Below are 13,492 nucleotides of genomic sequence, written 5' to 3' on the forward strand. Positions count from 1 at the left end.
CTTTGTGGATGTGAAAACTCGTGCTTGGACAAGGAAGGAGAATCCTTCATCCAGAAGTTTCTGCTTCTCTATGATCAGTTCGTTCCTCGTCCTACATATTTTGAAAGACTGCTGGTGGCAGCAGCAGAAGGCTTTCATAAGTGCTGAGGGGTTAGGAAACAAATCACAAAAGATCTGCTTTCCAAAGGCAGACCAGATGAAGCAAAGCCAGGTGTGTGCTTGTTCATCTGGAGAGCAGTTCCTCCAAGAAGAGGTGTCCAAGCCCACCTTGCTACCTATGGATCTGTCATGGGGACTCAAGAACCAACAGCTTCACCCCACACTCACCTCCAGGGTGAGGACTGGCTCTGAGACCAGCCTGGAGACAGCAGCGAGGGCTGCAGAGCTCTGACTCAGGTGACTCAACCAGAAAGGGGAAATATTTCACGTGATTGGTAGGAGTAAGACAGCTACAAGTGCTATCAAAATGTCTTCTGCAATTTAACGGCACAGCTAACTCATGAACCACAGAGCCTTTGTAAGAAGGTGCGTGAACTCTACAGAACAGAGATGTGGCAACCAAAACTGCAATAAACAGAAATCCTCAAACAACCACTTAATGTCTCTCTACTGGAACACCACAGCCTTTACATTTATTGTCTAGAATATCAGGTATGAGCTGCAAGTGATAGAAAGTACACCTGGGCTTTGTCCAGTGCATCAATATTCTGCGACGATGACCAAAACAGCATCCCAGGCAGCAGAGACACGGAGTCAGCAGCAGCACCATACGTTCTTCCTTACTAAAAGACTACATCGCCATGGAAAAAGATGCACAGGATTCACAGGGAGCCTGGAAAAGTCTGTGGAAGGAGATCACAACTGCCTCTATCCAGGACTTCTTAGCCTAAATCAGGTGGCAAGGTAGCTGGGATGGGAAGGCTCGGTCATAAGCAAAAGGTGCCTTTTTGCAGTGAGCTGAGCTTTAAAGCAGCCTGCATCAGCACACAGAAATGAAAATATTTCAGATAGAAGTATCTTCTGTTTCGTAATTGCATCACGGAGCAAGAGGGTCTCCATCGGCGTTTCTGAATATTACAAAAACACGGATTTCTTGGGAATCTGGCATGAAGAGGCAGAAGGCTTAGGATGATCTGCAGACCTCACAGAAGAATTTGCCCCAAATTTACCCTGAGAAAGCTTTCCTGGTGCTCTGAGTGCTCTCGATTTATAAAATCAATACATTAACTTTGATAATGAGCCTCTAATCATCATTTGCCACCTAACAACAAGCAGAGCAGATGGGGAGCTGCATTTCCATCATGCTCCATCTTCCACCGCAGCCACCGCTAAAAGCAAAGCGAAGTTCTGGTGGGAAGTGTGAACGTTTCCGAGTGGCTGAAACCTGGCTCCATCTGCTCGAGCAGACGGGACGGAGCGACGCAGCGGGAATGACAAAGTAGCCGCGGCAGGGGACGGATTGGGAGCAGTGCACGTACCTCTGGGCTGTATCGCAGGGTGAACCTTTCCTCTTCCGAGAGTCGGGGTTGGCAGGGTCCGTTGAGCTGTCCCCAAGGCCACTCATGTTGGTTGACCTACTTTGCACCTGGAATCGAAGAGAGACAGGGTAAGGACAAGCTTTTTGCAGCTGCAGGTGGAGTGGTTCCTCAGCAGCAGAGCCAGAAAACATGGACCAAGTGACCTCTGAAGAGGTAACTAACCCAACGCAAAGCCTTCTTACTGAATCGATGCCTTGTTTGTGAAGAAAACAGTGCGAAGGGAAGACAACACAACACGCGATCACGTTATCCTCCTTTTGGTGTCCCCTGGTCACCATTTGGCCAAGCAAGCCCTCACCACCAGCACCATCATTCTTGCATCACAGACTGAGCTCTTCCCTGTATCCCCACAGATTTTAGCTTCCTGGCCTTACAGCATTTTAACAACTATCTAAACACAGCCTGTTTTTATGCTTTGTTTATGGGTGTTTGATTGCTTTTGTTTTGTTTCCTTCTCCTGCAAGCCTTCTCCTTCAGCCCATCTTCGACTTCTCTGCCATCTCCCCCGGGTTCCTCTGACTCAGGGCTGGCAGAGGACGCTCCACCCCTCGCATTGTGTCTGCACTCCTGCTCCCCCACCACCTCCTTTCCCCTCAGCACATGGCCTGGGCTTTAATTAGAGCTGCAAACTGACTCATCTCTTAACGGGATGCGACACCCTCCCACGAACCCCTTCCCTACCTCCCACTGAGGCTACCTCCCGCACGTGGTCCTCCCAGCCCCAACCTTCTGGCAGAGAGCTTCCCATCATGGCCGGTCTGTGGCCAGACTCAACACTGGGCACCTCCTGGGTTCCAGCTCTCTCCAACACTTGGACATTTCACCCTTATTTTTAGGGTGTAATTTCAACAGATGTTGGGTAAACTAGTCCATGCTATGGCAAATGAGAGGTCTCAGTAACCGAAGAAGGTCCGGAAGTCATGAGGATTGTAACATTGCAATATCCCACATGCTAACTGTCCTTAATTATAAATTGTATTTTTTATATTTAACTGAATAAAATACCATGTAAGCCCAGTAAGGGCAAGAAAGCCAATTAAGGCTTCTTTCTGGACACTTCACCTTGAAGGGTGTCAAAGGGTTTGGCCAAAGACCGTGACACACTCTGACCTGAGAACTCAGCCAGTTCCCTCCAACTGCCTAAAGGGGACTAAACGCATCTATAGGACAGGGTCAAAACCTCATACAACATGTTAAATCAAGGGACAGAGCTTCTCTAGAAAAGAAATCAGCTATGCACATTGCTTCCCTTGCTTTGCTAAGCCATTCAGTGATTTTTTCCAGTAACCGCAATAATTCCATAGTGGATATTTATTTATTTTAGAAGTGTTTATCATTGTGAGAAGATACAATCCCTGAGAAATAAAATAACGGTACCCTGGACAAGAATTTAGTAGTTTAGAGAGTAAAAGGACTAAGTTCTTAAACTTACTTCCCTTCATTTCTTCCATTACTTTCTGAAGCTGGAATTTTAACGAGCATTACACTGCTGACAGATTGTGATAAAACGAACCGTAGAAGGCACATCCACAGTTCCCACAGCCCAGATTCCTGCCATGTTTTATTCAGCCTGCCTGCAAGCATGGTGGGATGCCTTCGGTGGTCCAGCACCTCCCACCCGCTGCCCAGCCCGACGCAAGGCAGCCACTCATCAAAAACCATCGGTGCTTGTTCATCTTGTGCTCAGACAGGTGATAATTAAAGTCCCACCAGCTTTTGAAAGTCCTCTGAGTCCCAAACCACATCTGCAGACCAGCTCCTCCTAACCTCAGAGCAGTGCAGAGGGATGGACACAGCTGTGAGAATCTCCTCCTCTCCCTGGTTACTTGAAGACCCCAGTGTTTGTATTAAAACCCAGAAAGCCAACCGTGCCCTGGGCTGCATCCCAAGCAGCGTGGCCAGCAGGTCGAGGGAGGGGATTCTGCCCCTCTGCTCCGATCGGGTGAGACCCCACCTGGAGTCTTGCACCCAGCTCTGGGGTCCTCAGCACAGGAGAGACATGGACCTGTTGGAGCGGGTCCAGAGGAGGGACACAAAAATAATCCAAGGGCTGAAGCACCTCTGCTATGAGGACAGGCTGAGAGAGTTGGGGATGTTCAGCCTGGAGAAGAGAAGGCTCCAGGGAGACCTTACAGCAGCCTGCCAGTACCTAAAGGGGGCTTATAGGAAAGATGGAGAGGGACTTTTTACAAGGGTATGTAGTGATAGGACAAGGGGTAAGGGCTTTAGACTGAAAGAAGGTAGATTTAGGTTAAATGTAAGGAAGAAGTTCTTCATTATGAAGATGGTGAGGTGCTGGCCCAGGTTGCCCAGAGAGGTGGTCGATGCCCCATCCCTGGAAACGTTCAAGGTCAGGTTGGACGGGGCTCTGAGCAACCTGAGCAGGGGGGCAGGACTAGATGACCTTTAAAGGTCCCTTCCAACCAAAACCATTCTATGATTCTGTGATTCTATGAAAACCAGCATTACCAGCTTCATTATCTCCTACGACTGAGGTGTCCAGGGGGTTGTTACACATTTTGGCTCATCACCTCCCCAGTGACCCACCTCTACGCTTGGCGCTGAAAACCTCTACTCCAAAATAAGTGAAATATCTGCACTTAACACAGTGCTACAGGGAAAGAGCCCATCTTTCGGCAGCACACAGGCATTTCTGCTAATGCTTGCGTCAGCGGTGCTAAGGTGAACGCGGTTCCTGAAATCATTTTAGCAATATTAGCACAGGTGATCGATGCTGCAGGCACGAGAGCTTGTCCACCGAAATCAGAAACCCTGAGCACATGCCAGCAAGCTATCCATGACCAGGGATCCGAGTTCATCCCCAGTATCTTTGGCATGTTTGCAAGAAGGAACGATGCCAAAGCAAATATAAGGAAGGGGAAAAAAACAAACTCTTGAAAAATTTAGAGATTGGAAAACTAAAACTGCTGCATCATCTGCTCTGGGTGAGAAGGGCTCGCTGAGGTTTCAGACAAGTTTCCTGGGGTTTAAACCTTCTTCTTAAAGGTTTAACTTGCTCTTACCAAAATATTAAGTTTCCACAAGTGGTGTTGCTCTTAAGGTCCTGATCTTTCCTCTCGGCAACTGAATTAGAGGAAAAAATATGAGCAGGGATATGGCAGGTAAAGTCAACCATCCCACCGGGATGCTCCACTGCAGGACCGCAGCTTGGCAAGAGTGAACATATGCCCTAGAGAGGTGAACTAAGGACAACATTGCAGCCTTAGCTGAAATCCTTGGCTTGAGTTAAGCCCTTGATGTAATACACTCAATGTTTCTTTTTATTGTAAAAGTAGTTTATTTTGCGGCAAAACTTGCCAGGGCTGACAAGCCAAAAAATGTCATTTGGTCTAAAAATAACGGGGATGACTCGGTTTGAAAGCCCTGTTGGGTCAGGGCAAGACCAGGAGTTGATGTCCCCCACGGAGGGCAGGGGTTGGGCTGCTGGTGAAAGGCAGCCCTGCCTGTCGCTGCCCGTGCTTGGGGCCATTTCACCGGAAATCTGATTTCTAAACACTGGCTTCTTGTAAAAACGTTAATATTCTGCTGGCTTAGGAAAGCAAACAGAGGCAGACGAAGGACAGCGGGATGGTAATCATAGAATCATAGAATCGTTTAGGTTGGAAAAGACCTTTAAGTCATTAAGGCCAACCGTTAACCTAGCACTGCCAAGTCCACCACTAAACCATGTCCCTAAGCACCGCATCTACACGTCTTTTAAATACCTCCAGGGATGGTGACTCCACCACTTCCCTGGGCAGCCTGTTCCAGTGCTTGAACAACCTTTTCGGTGAAGAAGTTTTGCCTAATATCCAATCTAAACCTCCCCTGGCACAACTTGAGGCCATTTCCTCTTGTCCTATTGCTTGTTACTTGGGAAAAAGAGACTGACCCCCACCTGGCTACAACCCCCTTTCAGGTAGTTGCAGAGAGTGATAAGGTCTCCCCTCAGCCTCCTTTTCTCCAGACTAAACAACCCCAGTTCCCTCAGTCGCTCCTCACAGGACTTGTTCTCCAGACCCTTCACCAGCTTCATTGTTCTTCTCTGGACACGCTCCAGCACCTCGTCTTTCCTGTAGTGAGGAGCCCAAAACTGAACACAGTATTCGAGGTGTGGCCTCACCAGTGCTGAGCACAGGGGGACGATCCCTTCCTTAGTCCTGCTGGCCACACAATTTCTGATACAAGCCAGGATGCTCTCGGCATTCTTGGCCACCTGGGCACACCGCTGGCTCATATTTAGCCGGCTGTCAACCAGCACCCCCAGGTCCTTTTCTGCCGGAGAGCTTTCCAGCCACTCTTCCCCAAGCCTGTAGCGTTGCGTGGGGTTGTTGAGACCCAAGTGCAGGACCTGGTACTCAGCCTTGTTGAACCTCATACAATTGGCCTCGGCCCATCGATCCATCCTGTCCAGGTCCCTCTGTAGAGACTTCCCACCCTCAAACAGATCAACACTCCTGCCCAACTTGGTGTCATCTGCAAACTTACTGAGGGTGCACTCGATCCCCTTGTCCAGATCATTGATAAAGATATTAAACAGAACTGGCGCCAATACTGAGCCCTGGGGAACACCACTTGTGACCAGCTGCCAACTGGAGTTAACTCCATTCACCACAACTCTGGGCCTGGCCATCCAGCCAGGTTTTTTTAAAGAAAACCAGCTAATTAGTTCACCTAAGGGGGGGAAGCAGTTTCCAGGCTTAATAGAGGTGCTCTCTCATGCATACCTCTGCTAAAATGATTGCTCCTCTGCTGTCACAAGCCACCAAAAAAATATATTAAGGCATAGTATAAAATGCTGCTGGTGTCCCTGATGGTGCTGCTCACTCACCGGGGCTCCTTGGGAGACATTTGACCATGGCAGGAACAAGACATAAGCGTTGCATCAACGCAAAGAGCATTGGCCTCTTGCCTTCCTCCAGATGCACATGGATGAATTCTCGTCCTAAAGATGCCCTGAACCCACTGCTCTGAAGAAACTCCATGTCATGGTGAAAACCCAAATGGTAGAGTGGGGTTTTTTCAACGACTATGGATATTATCATTGCAACCAGCAGCTTCATGCTTGGTCTGGCATGCAGCTGGTGCACAAATCCATGGTCCTGCAGCAGCGGTGCTGATAAGCAAAGCTGCGACGTGCACTATGTTTAGCAGCAAAGCAAGCACTTGCAATACAGATTGCTGCTCCCCAGCTCCAGCTAAACCAGGGCTGAACTCAAGCCACCAGCAAGGCCAAAGGTTTGGAGTTTCTCAAAGGTGATCCTCCATAACCACATTGTTGTCACTCCCCTAGCTCTTAGTCCGCAGATGTGGATACAGCACTAGTCCCTGGCCCCTCCTGTTACCAGCACACCAGTACACCACTGCATCTGCTCACCAGAGACTAATTAGTCTCAAAGAGACTAATCAGAAGAACAAAAAAAAAAAAGGAGAGGGGGAACGGATAAGAAGCGCAAGAGCTGAAGTGACCTGTCCATGGCCAGGCAGATGAAACTACCTCTGATTTCCAACCCTACAGTCTCTCCTCTTCCATTGGTCCTGCAACATGCCATAGTGGAGCGTCTACCTGAAGAGGATGCTGCTTTTTTGGAAGCTAATGAGTATTCTAGCAGAGACCAGAGCCTTGACATGGAGGCTGAAGCACCAGCCAACTTTAATACTCCAACACAACCTTAGGGCTCATGACACAAATGCAATTTCCACATTAACAAAAAATAACAAAAAAGAAAAAGGATGTGAATTATTGAGGCTTAATGCTTCTGCTCTTCTAACAATGCCAATGGATTTCCAATAGCTTCCCGAAGATGGCCATTGCTACCTCTAGCAGACACAAATAGCCCAAGTGATTTGAACTGACAGCGTGGAAGACAGAGCTGGCCACCGAATACTTAATTCTAACAGAACCGCCTGTTTCTAAAATGTATTTCCCACATTTTGGATTAATTTGACCCCCAAAAACACTTACAAAATAACATTAACATCTACCAGAGAGAACCACAACTAGTCGGCTGTTTATAAGAAAATGACAATGTTGGAAAAGTCCCTCATATTACAGCTATTTATCATCAAAATATAACCCATCTGTGCTAACGCAGCCTCAATTAGAGATAATTAAGAGCATACTTGGAGTGTCGCAAGGACACATCTATATTGTTCCCCTCACAAGTTCATCATCAGCTGCTCCTCTCATTGCCGGGGTTAGAACAAACCTTAATTTTTACTTTTTTTTTAAATTTCTGCAGATTACAAAAGAAATGCTGAGGCTGTGATGTGGATAGAGAAGAGGCAACGGGTGAGAAAGAGCGAGTCACTTGCTAACCTACTCCATGTGGTGTTAGTTTTGGGGTGTGTTTTTTTAAAAAGAACTTCTTTTTCTGACCTCATCCCCAACAAAAAAAGGAGAGAGATGTAAAGTCCTGATTAAACATTGGGTTTTTAGTGGCTGAAGTTGTCAAAAACAAATGTCACATCTGTTATGTGCAACACTCCTTGGGAAGGGGGAAATCCCTGTATCCATATGCCATCGCTCCAGCCTGGAAAGACATCTGCCTTCCAACTAAATCCTCTTTTTTTGGTATCTTACCCCAATTTCCCTGCTTTGTTTCCTCCTGCTTCCTACCTAGCCTGTGAGCCCTCTGTCGCCTTCTGCCGGAGCCTTGTGGAGGTGCTGCCAGATGGACCCTCTGGCTCTGGGACATCCAACCCAACACATCGCACAGCCTGGGAAGCATGGACAACTGGGTTTCTCTTGGTTCCCATCACTTGTCCTGGCCTGAACATCCCCTCTCGACATCAAGCAATGCTTCCGTCGTTACAGTAATAATGATGATGCTTGAGTCAAGGCTGGATGGGACATGCTCAAGGTCACCAGGAGGCCTTACAGCAACTCTATGTTGAGCCCATGTGTCCGCGGTCATTAGGGCCGTAAGAGGAGGGAGATGACGAATAAAGATTTACTTTCACTGGCCTTTGGGGGGAAAACTAGAGGTGAAGGCAGTGGGGAGATCCACCCTGCCTGATCTCACATTGCCTCTTTAAGCAGAGCCTGTGGTGTCGGGAGGACGATAAATTCAGGGAGAAACCAGCACGCTCCAATGTCCCTGTGTCCATCCAGCCTAGAGGGCCGGTGTTTGCTTTCCTTCCTAGGAGATAAGCGGGACGTGCAGAAATCTTAATTATCGCCGGCTCTGCAGAGGCAGCAGGCTAATAAAAGCTGTCAGCTTGGGGACGCGGTGGAGCGAAAGCCTGCTGTCTCAATTCCTTACATCTGCACCCACCTGCCGGTCCTGAGGGGCAGGGGACAGCGAGGACACGTGAGATGCCTACACCCTTCAGGAGAGGCTTTCCACTGCCACCGGCATGGAGAAAGGACCACGGCAGGTCAGGTGGCCCTGGGCAGATCATTTCTACACCCCCACTCCCACTGTGCCACAAGGGAGATAAGTTTAAACATCGCTGATGCAATGCAGGTTAAAAGCCACCGATCAAAAGCTCGACTGATCTGCAAGATATTAACGTTATGAAAGATTTAACATTTTGACAGCTAAAAATGTTACTGAAGATGAATTTCACTTCTCTGCCTCATTATTACCATCCCTCGGGGGGCTGCGGCAGGGGGATGGGGACTCGTCCCAGGTTGCAGAGGGAAGCAGAGGCACAAACCAAGGTCTTGCAGGTCCAGACCCTCCCATGGCAGGGACAGCGGCTGCAGCCCAGGGAGCATGGCACCGGCGCTCCCGGCAAGGGGGACGCGCACAGCATCTGAATTTTAAGGATGTGATGCAGGGAACAAGAAGTCAGAGTTTAATTTAATTTCTTCCAAGCTGTTTCCTGGGTCAGACTCCATCAACACAACAAAGTTTTTTCTTTTTTACACAAGGATGGAAAACTCCTGACTATCAAACAAGCAGCTCCCCAAATGCTGGCAAACCCCAGGAATTAATTGACAATATTTACAAGCCGCTCTGAATCCTCTTGCAAAGGGCACCCTGGAAGTGCAAAGCCCCGGCACGCAGCAAGCACCCCAGCCATGTGTCACCCAACAGCGGTCCACGACCTGGCACCAAACCTCCCAGGAGCTCTTTGCTCTTCAGGACCAAATGAGGAGATGGGGGCAGACCTGAAGGTCTCTTCCCACCTTGTAGACCCCAGTGGGTTTGCTCCCTGCCCCTAACAGACACCCAACGCATCCCAGTGGAAGACTGAACTCCTGGCAGCAAACCCATCCTGCCTTCACCACTGCAGAAGGTTTTGCAGAAGATAAGGTAGGAAATGCCAACAGGCTGGTGTGCCCATGGGGAATAAGAGTGGCACTGGGCTTCACAACCACCCACGGTGGCCACGGTGGGCCAGCCAGCACCAAGAATCAAGCCCTTCACCCACAGGTCCTACAAACCTGTGTCCTCTGCAGAGCAGCCATGGAAGCAGTGAACCTCATACTAACAGGGTAGAGACAGGACATTAATCCCACCTTCCAGGGCCCTATTTTTCTTGTAATTTGAATTCTGAGTGCTAGAAACTTCTCCATACTGCACAATGGAAAAGACGAGCTTTGCTCTCCAAATCCAGGCTTCTCCATCACCTTTTGCCCACAAGAAATAGTTTGTTTTGGAAACGTAACATGGGCTGTACAACCCATAAAATCAAACCTATTTGGCCAAAGGGAATTTTGTATACGGTAACAAAAATACACACATCCAAGTGAATTCCTTAAGGATGAAAGCACGGGCCAGCCGCACACCAGCTCTGCAAGTGCTTACTCTCCACATGATCCCTAGAAAGCACAAAAAGAAGGGAAAGAGGTATATAAATCAATGTCCTGTGGACTGAGTATCATCCTCAGAGAGGCGACAGTCCAAAGAGAAGGTGTGAATTTTAATACACCCATCAACTCTATCGTATTTGCAACTCACAAACCCATAGCAGTCATTTTCCTTTAGCCTGGGGATAATTCCAGCAGCCAATTTGTTTTACAAATGAATGAGAAAATATGGGAAAGGGCTTTGCCTTAGCACAATGAAAATGAATAATCCAGCTGTGGGAAATCAATATTTGATGCCTAAGGAGAACTCTGAAAATCCACCACGCCACTCTCTTGTTTTCCCAAGCTCTCTTTAAAACTCACCTCAGCTAAAATACAATGGACAGGAGATAACTGATGTGCTGCTTATTACACTAATTGCAATCATCTCCTTGTTACCTGGTGCTCACCCACATCTGTTTGTCGTCGCCATCTGTTGTCTGTCTTAATTAGATCGCGTGCTTGGAGGGGCAGGGACTGTGATTTTCTAACCCCCTGACATCCCACTTCTGTCTGAGCATCTCCATGCTACCACTGTGAATCCCCTCACATGCCCAAGTACAGGGATGACAGCTAGAAAATAGGAAGCCAAAAAAAATCCCACCCCCAAAATAAAGCAAATAAGCTTGGTAAGAAACACGCTGCACCATGGAGGTTTTTAAGGAGTAAACGATCACCCACAGCCTCTGCTACCTGTCCTAACTTTCTACGATTCACCTTCTGAGCTCTGGGGCTGTTTGGAAGAATGACTGGGCATCAAACCAAACTAAATCCTATCACAGGGGAAAGACAAAAACATGGAAACCAAACTTTTCCTTCTACTCCAGTACGAAAAATATAGGAAAACTAAAAAGGATGACTTGCCTCGTGCCACCGTCCTTGATGCTGCTGCCACCAGCGTGAAGGGAATGGAGCCCACCAGCTCCAACAAAGCCTTCAGAAGGTGCCATCTTGCACCTCACCTCTCCACATTAATTTCTGGAGCACTGAAATGCTGCTGATTCATTATTAGCAACTTTGAGCATCAGCTCAAGATCTTCCTGCTAAAACACACTATCCTATAGGCCTTTCTAAGCCTTCCCCAGAAGGTGGCCACTCAGAAGAGAATTCCTTTCTCAAGAGATCAGAAGTGACCATAGGTACCCATAATGACACTGAAGCACCTAACTTTAAAAAAAAAAAAAAAACAAAACCAAAAACAAAACAGAAATGAGCACAAGTGCCTCACCAGAAGCTGCCATCTGAAATGATAGCATGAAGAAAGTTTTCTAACAGCCATCGAAATTTCAGTACTATCAAGTTTCTGCTCAAATCACTTGCTCTGAACAACACTGCTGGTGAAACTCATCTGTGCATTGCTTTGGTACTTCTTCATCACCTTCTCCTGAGGTTGTTCCTGCCTGAGCCGTGGCTGCATTCCCCACCAGCTGGTAGGACCGTACTGCTGCCATGAGACTATCCATGTCCCCAGGCAGGACACCTTTGGTGTGACTACCCAGTGTCCTCGCTATTTGGAATCAGCTCCATCTTCAAGTGCTCAGGATTGGGAAACCCTGAGCCTCACCACAGTCCCGGGGCTCAGCAGACTGAGCTACGAGCAAGCAGGGGATGAAATTTTGCTACTGAGGTTCCTCTTGATGAGGAGCTCCTTTCCAAGGCTTAGGTCAATACAGGTGCCCACCTACTCTCAGCCATGGCTTTTTCCCCTCTCCATTTCAACCCTCTTCCCAAGATCCTAGACAAAACCAAGCCTGAATTTGTTTCAGCAGCACAATAAACCAATGAAAGACATTTAAGAGACAGATGCATTGGTGCTAGATAAGATGGGAACCCAGCAAATATTTTGAATTTGTTTGGGTCATAACTCTGTATCAGCTGAGTTATTCCACCACCACCACCTGCCACGCCCATGGGAAAAGTCCATTTAAAAGGACCACAATGCATCATTTTCCCTTGAAAATTACTCCGATCAGGTATTTTAAGCCGATGTAAAGATCTCAGAGTATTAAAACAGCTTTGTTTTTTATCCTCATTAAAAGCCCAATAGAAATTCAAATTTCTTCTTACACCAGCTGTTTTCCCAAAGCACGCCAACTGCCTTATTACAGGGCTGCTCAAAAATGTCAGCACGTACTCCACAAGCGTTTGCATCCATATATTTCTGCATATCCAAAAAACAGAAGAAAGGCATTCAGCCACGGGAGCCGTCCACAGGAGGGGAAAACCAAACCCACGTGGGTTGAACAAGAACCATCAGCCAGGTGATGGGCTGGTTGCAGTGGTCTCTACAGTGGTGGACGCAGTAAGGTTTAAGCCTCTCTTTAAGATCTGGGCTTAAGCGCCACTCTGCTTGGATTTCTTTCACTATTTTTCATTTCGGGACTGACAGCCCCACCAGATCCCCAAGGCTGCATCATGCATGGTTAATAATTTTGGAGGCAGCAAGACTGGTAGCAAGGCAAGATAAATGAATGTACAGCATCGGAGAGAAACAGCAGCAATGCAAGAAACCTGCTGAAAAGGCGAGTCAAGGTTCAGTGTGTATAATTTTAATAATAAATAGCAATTTTTCTCATTGTCCACCTCCTTTTAGGGCCACCAAGTACACTACCACCAGTGAGAGGGAGTGAAATTTAGCTGGTGGATGGTAAAAATGGCAATGCTTTGCTTAAAAATACATGGGAGCAAGGGCTCGTGGTGGGCTCCCACATGAGGGTCAACCCTTGCATGCTACAACAGTTCTGTCCCATCTCTGGGAAAGGATGCTCTTCTCTGCATTGCCAGCAGGAACCTTGCTCTTTCAATGCAAAAAGATATATTTATTATTTTTTTGCAATTGCTTTGCACAAATAATGGGAATATGTTGCAAACACAAACTGAGGTGAACCCAGAAATGGATATGCAATTTAGTTGCCATCCTTGAGCAGTCTTCCTCGCGGAGCCGCTCGTGTCTCAATGCCAGCAAGCATCACTTGGCAATGTTTACAACAGAGATAAGATACAAAACAGAACTGCAAGAAGCATAACCTTTTCTCCCAGTAACTGATAGGAAAAGTGGGTTAATTTATACAGCTTCTGAAAGGGAAAAATAAGGCTAATTCCCTCGCAGTCACAGAACATTACACACTTAGTTTCATATTACGCTTGTGAATTA

General features: G+C 47.5%; 1 protein-coding gene across 5 annotated transcripts in view; it reads right to left on the bottom strand.

Moving 5' to 3' along the window:
* Positions 1 to 13,492, bottom strand: part of NCOA1 (nuclear receptor coactivator 1) — a 185,887-nt gene that overhangs the window by 63,202 nt on the left and 109,193 nt on the right. For all 5 annotated transcript variants that reach the window (XM_041128729.1, XM_030038087.2, XM_030038093.2 and 2 more), the window contains one exon: positions 1,479 to 1,585. In XM_041128729.1, coding sequence (XP_040984663.1) covers positions 1,479 to 1,564 — 86 coding nt within the window. In that variant the 5' untranslated portion in view covers positions 1,565 to 1,585. The remainder of the gene's footprint in view (positions 1 to 1,478; positions 1,586 to 13,492) is intronic.

The sequence above is a fragment of the Aquila chrysaetos genome, chromosome 15 (genome assembly GCF_900496995.4).
Source record: "Aquila chrysaetos chrysaetos chromosome 15, bAquChr1.4, whole genome shotgun sequence".
Lineage (NCBI taxonomy): Eukaryota > Metazoa > Chordata > Aves > Accipitriformes > Accipitridae > Aquila > Aquila chrysaetos.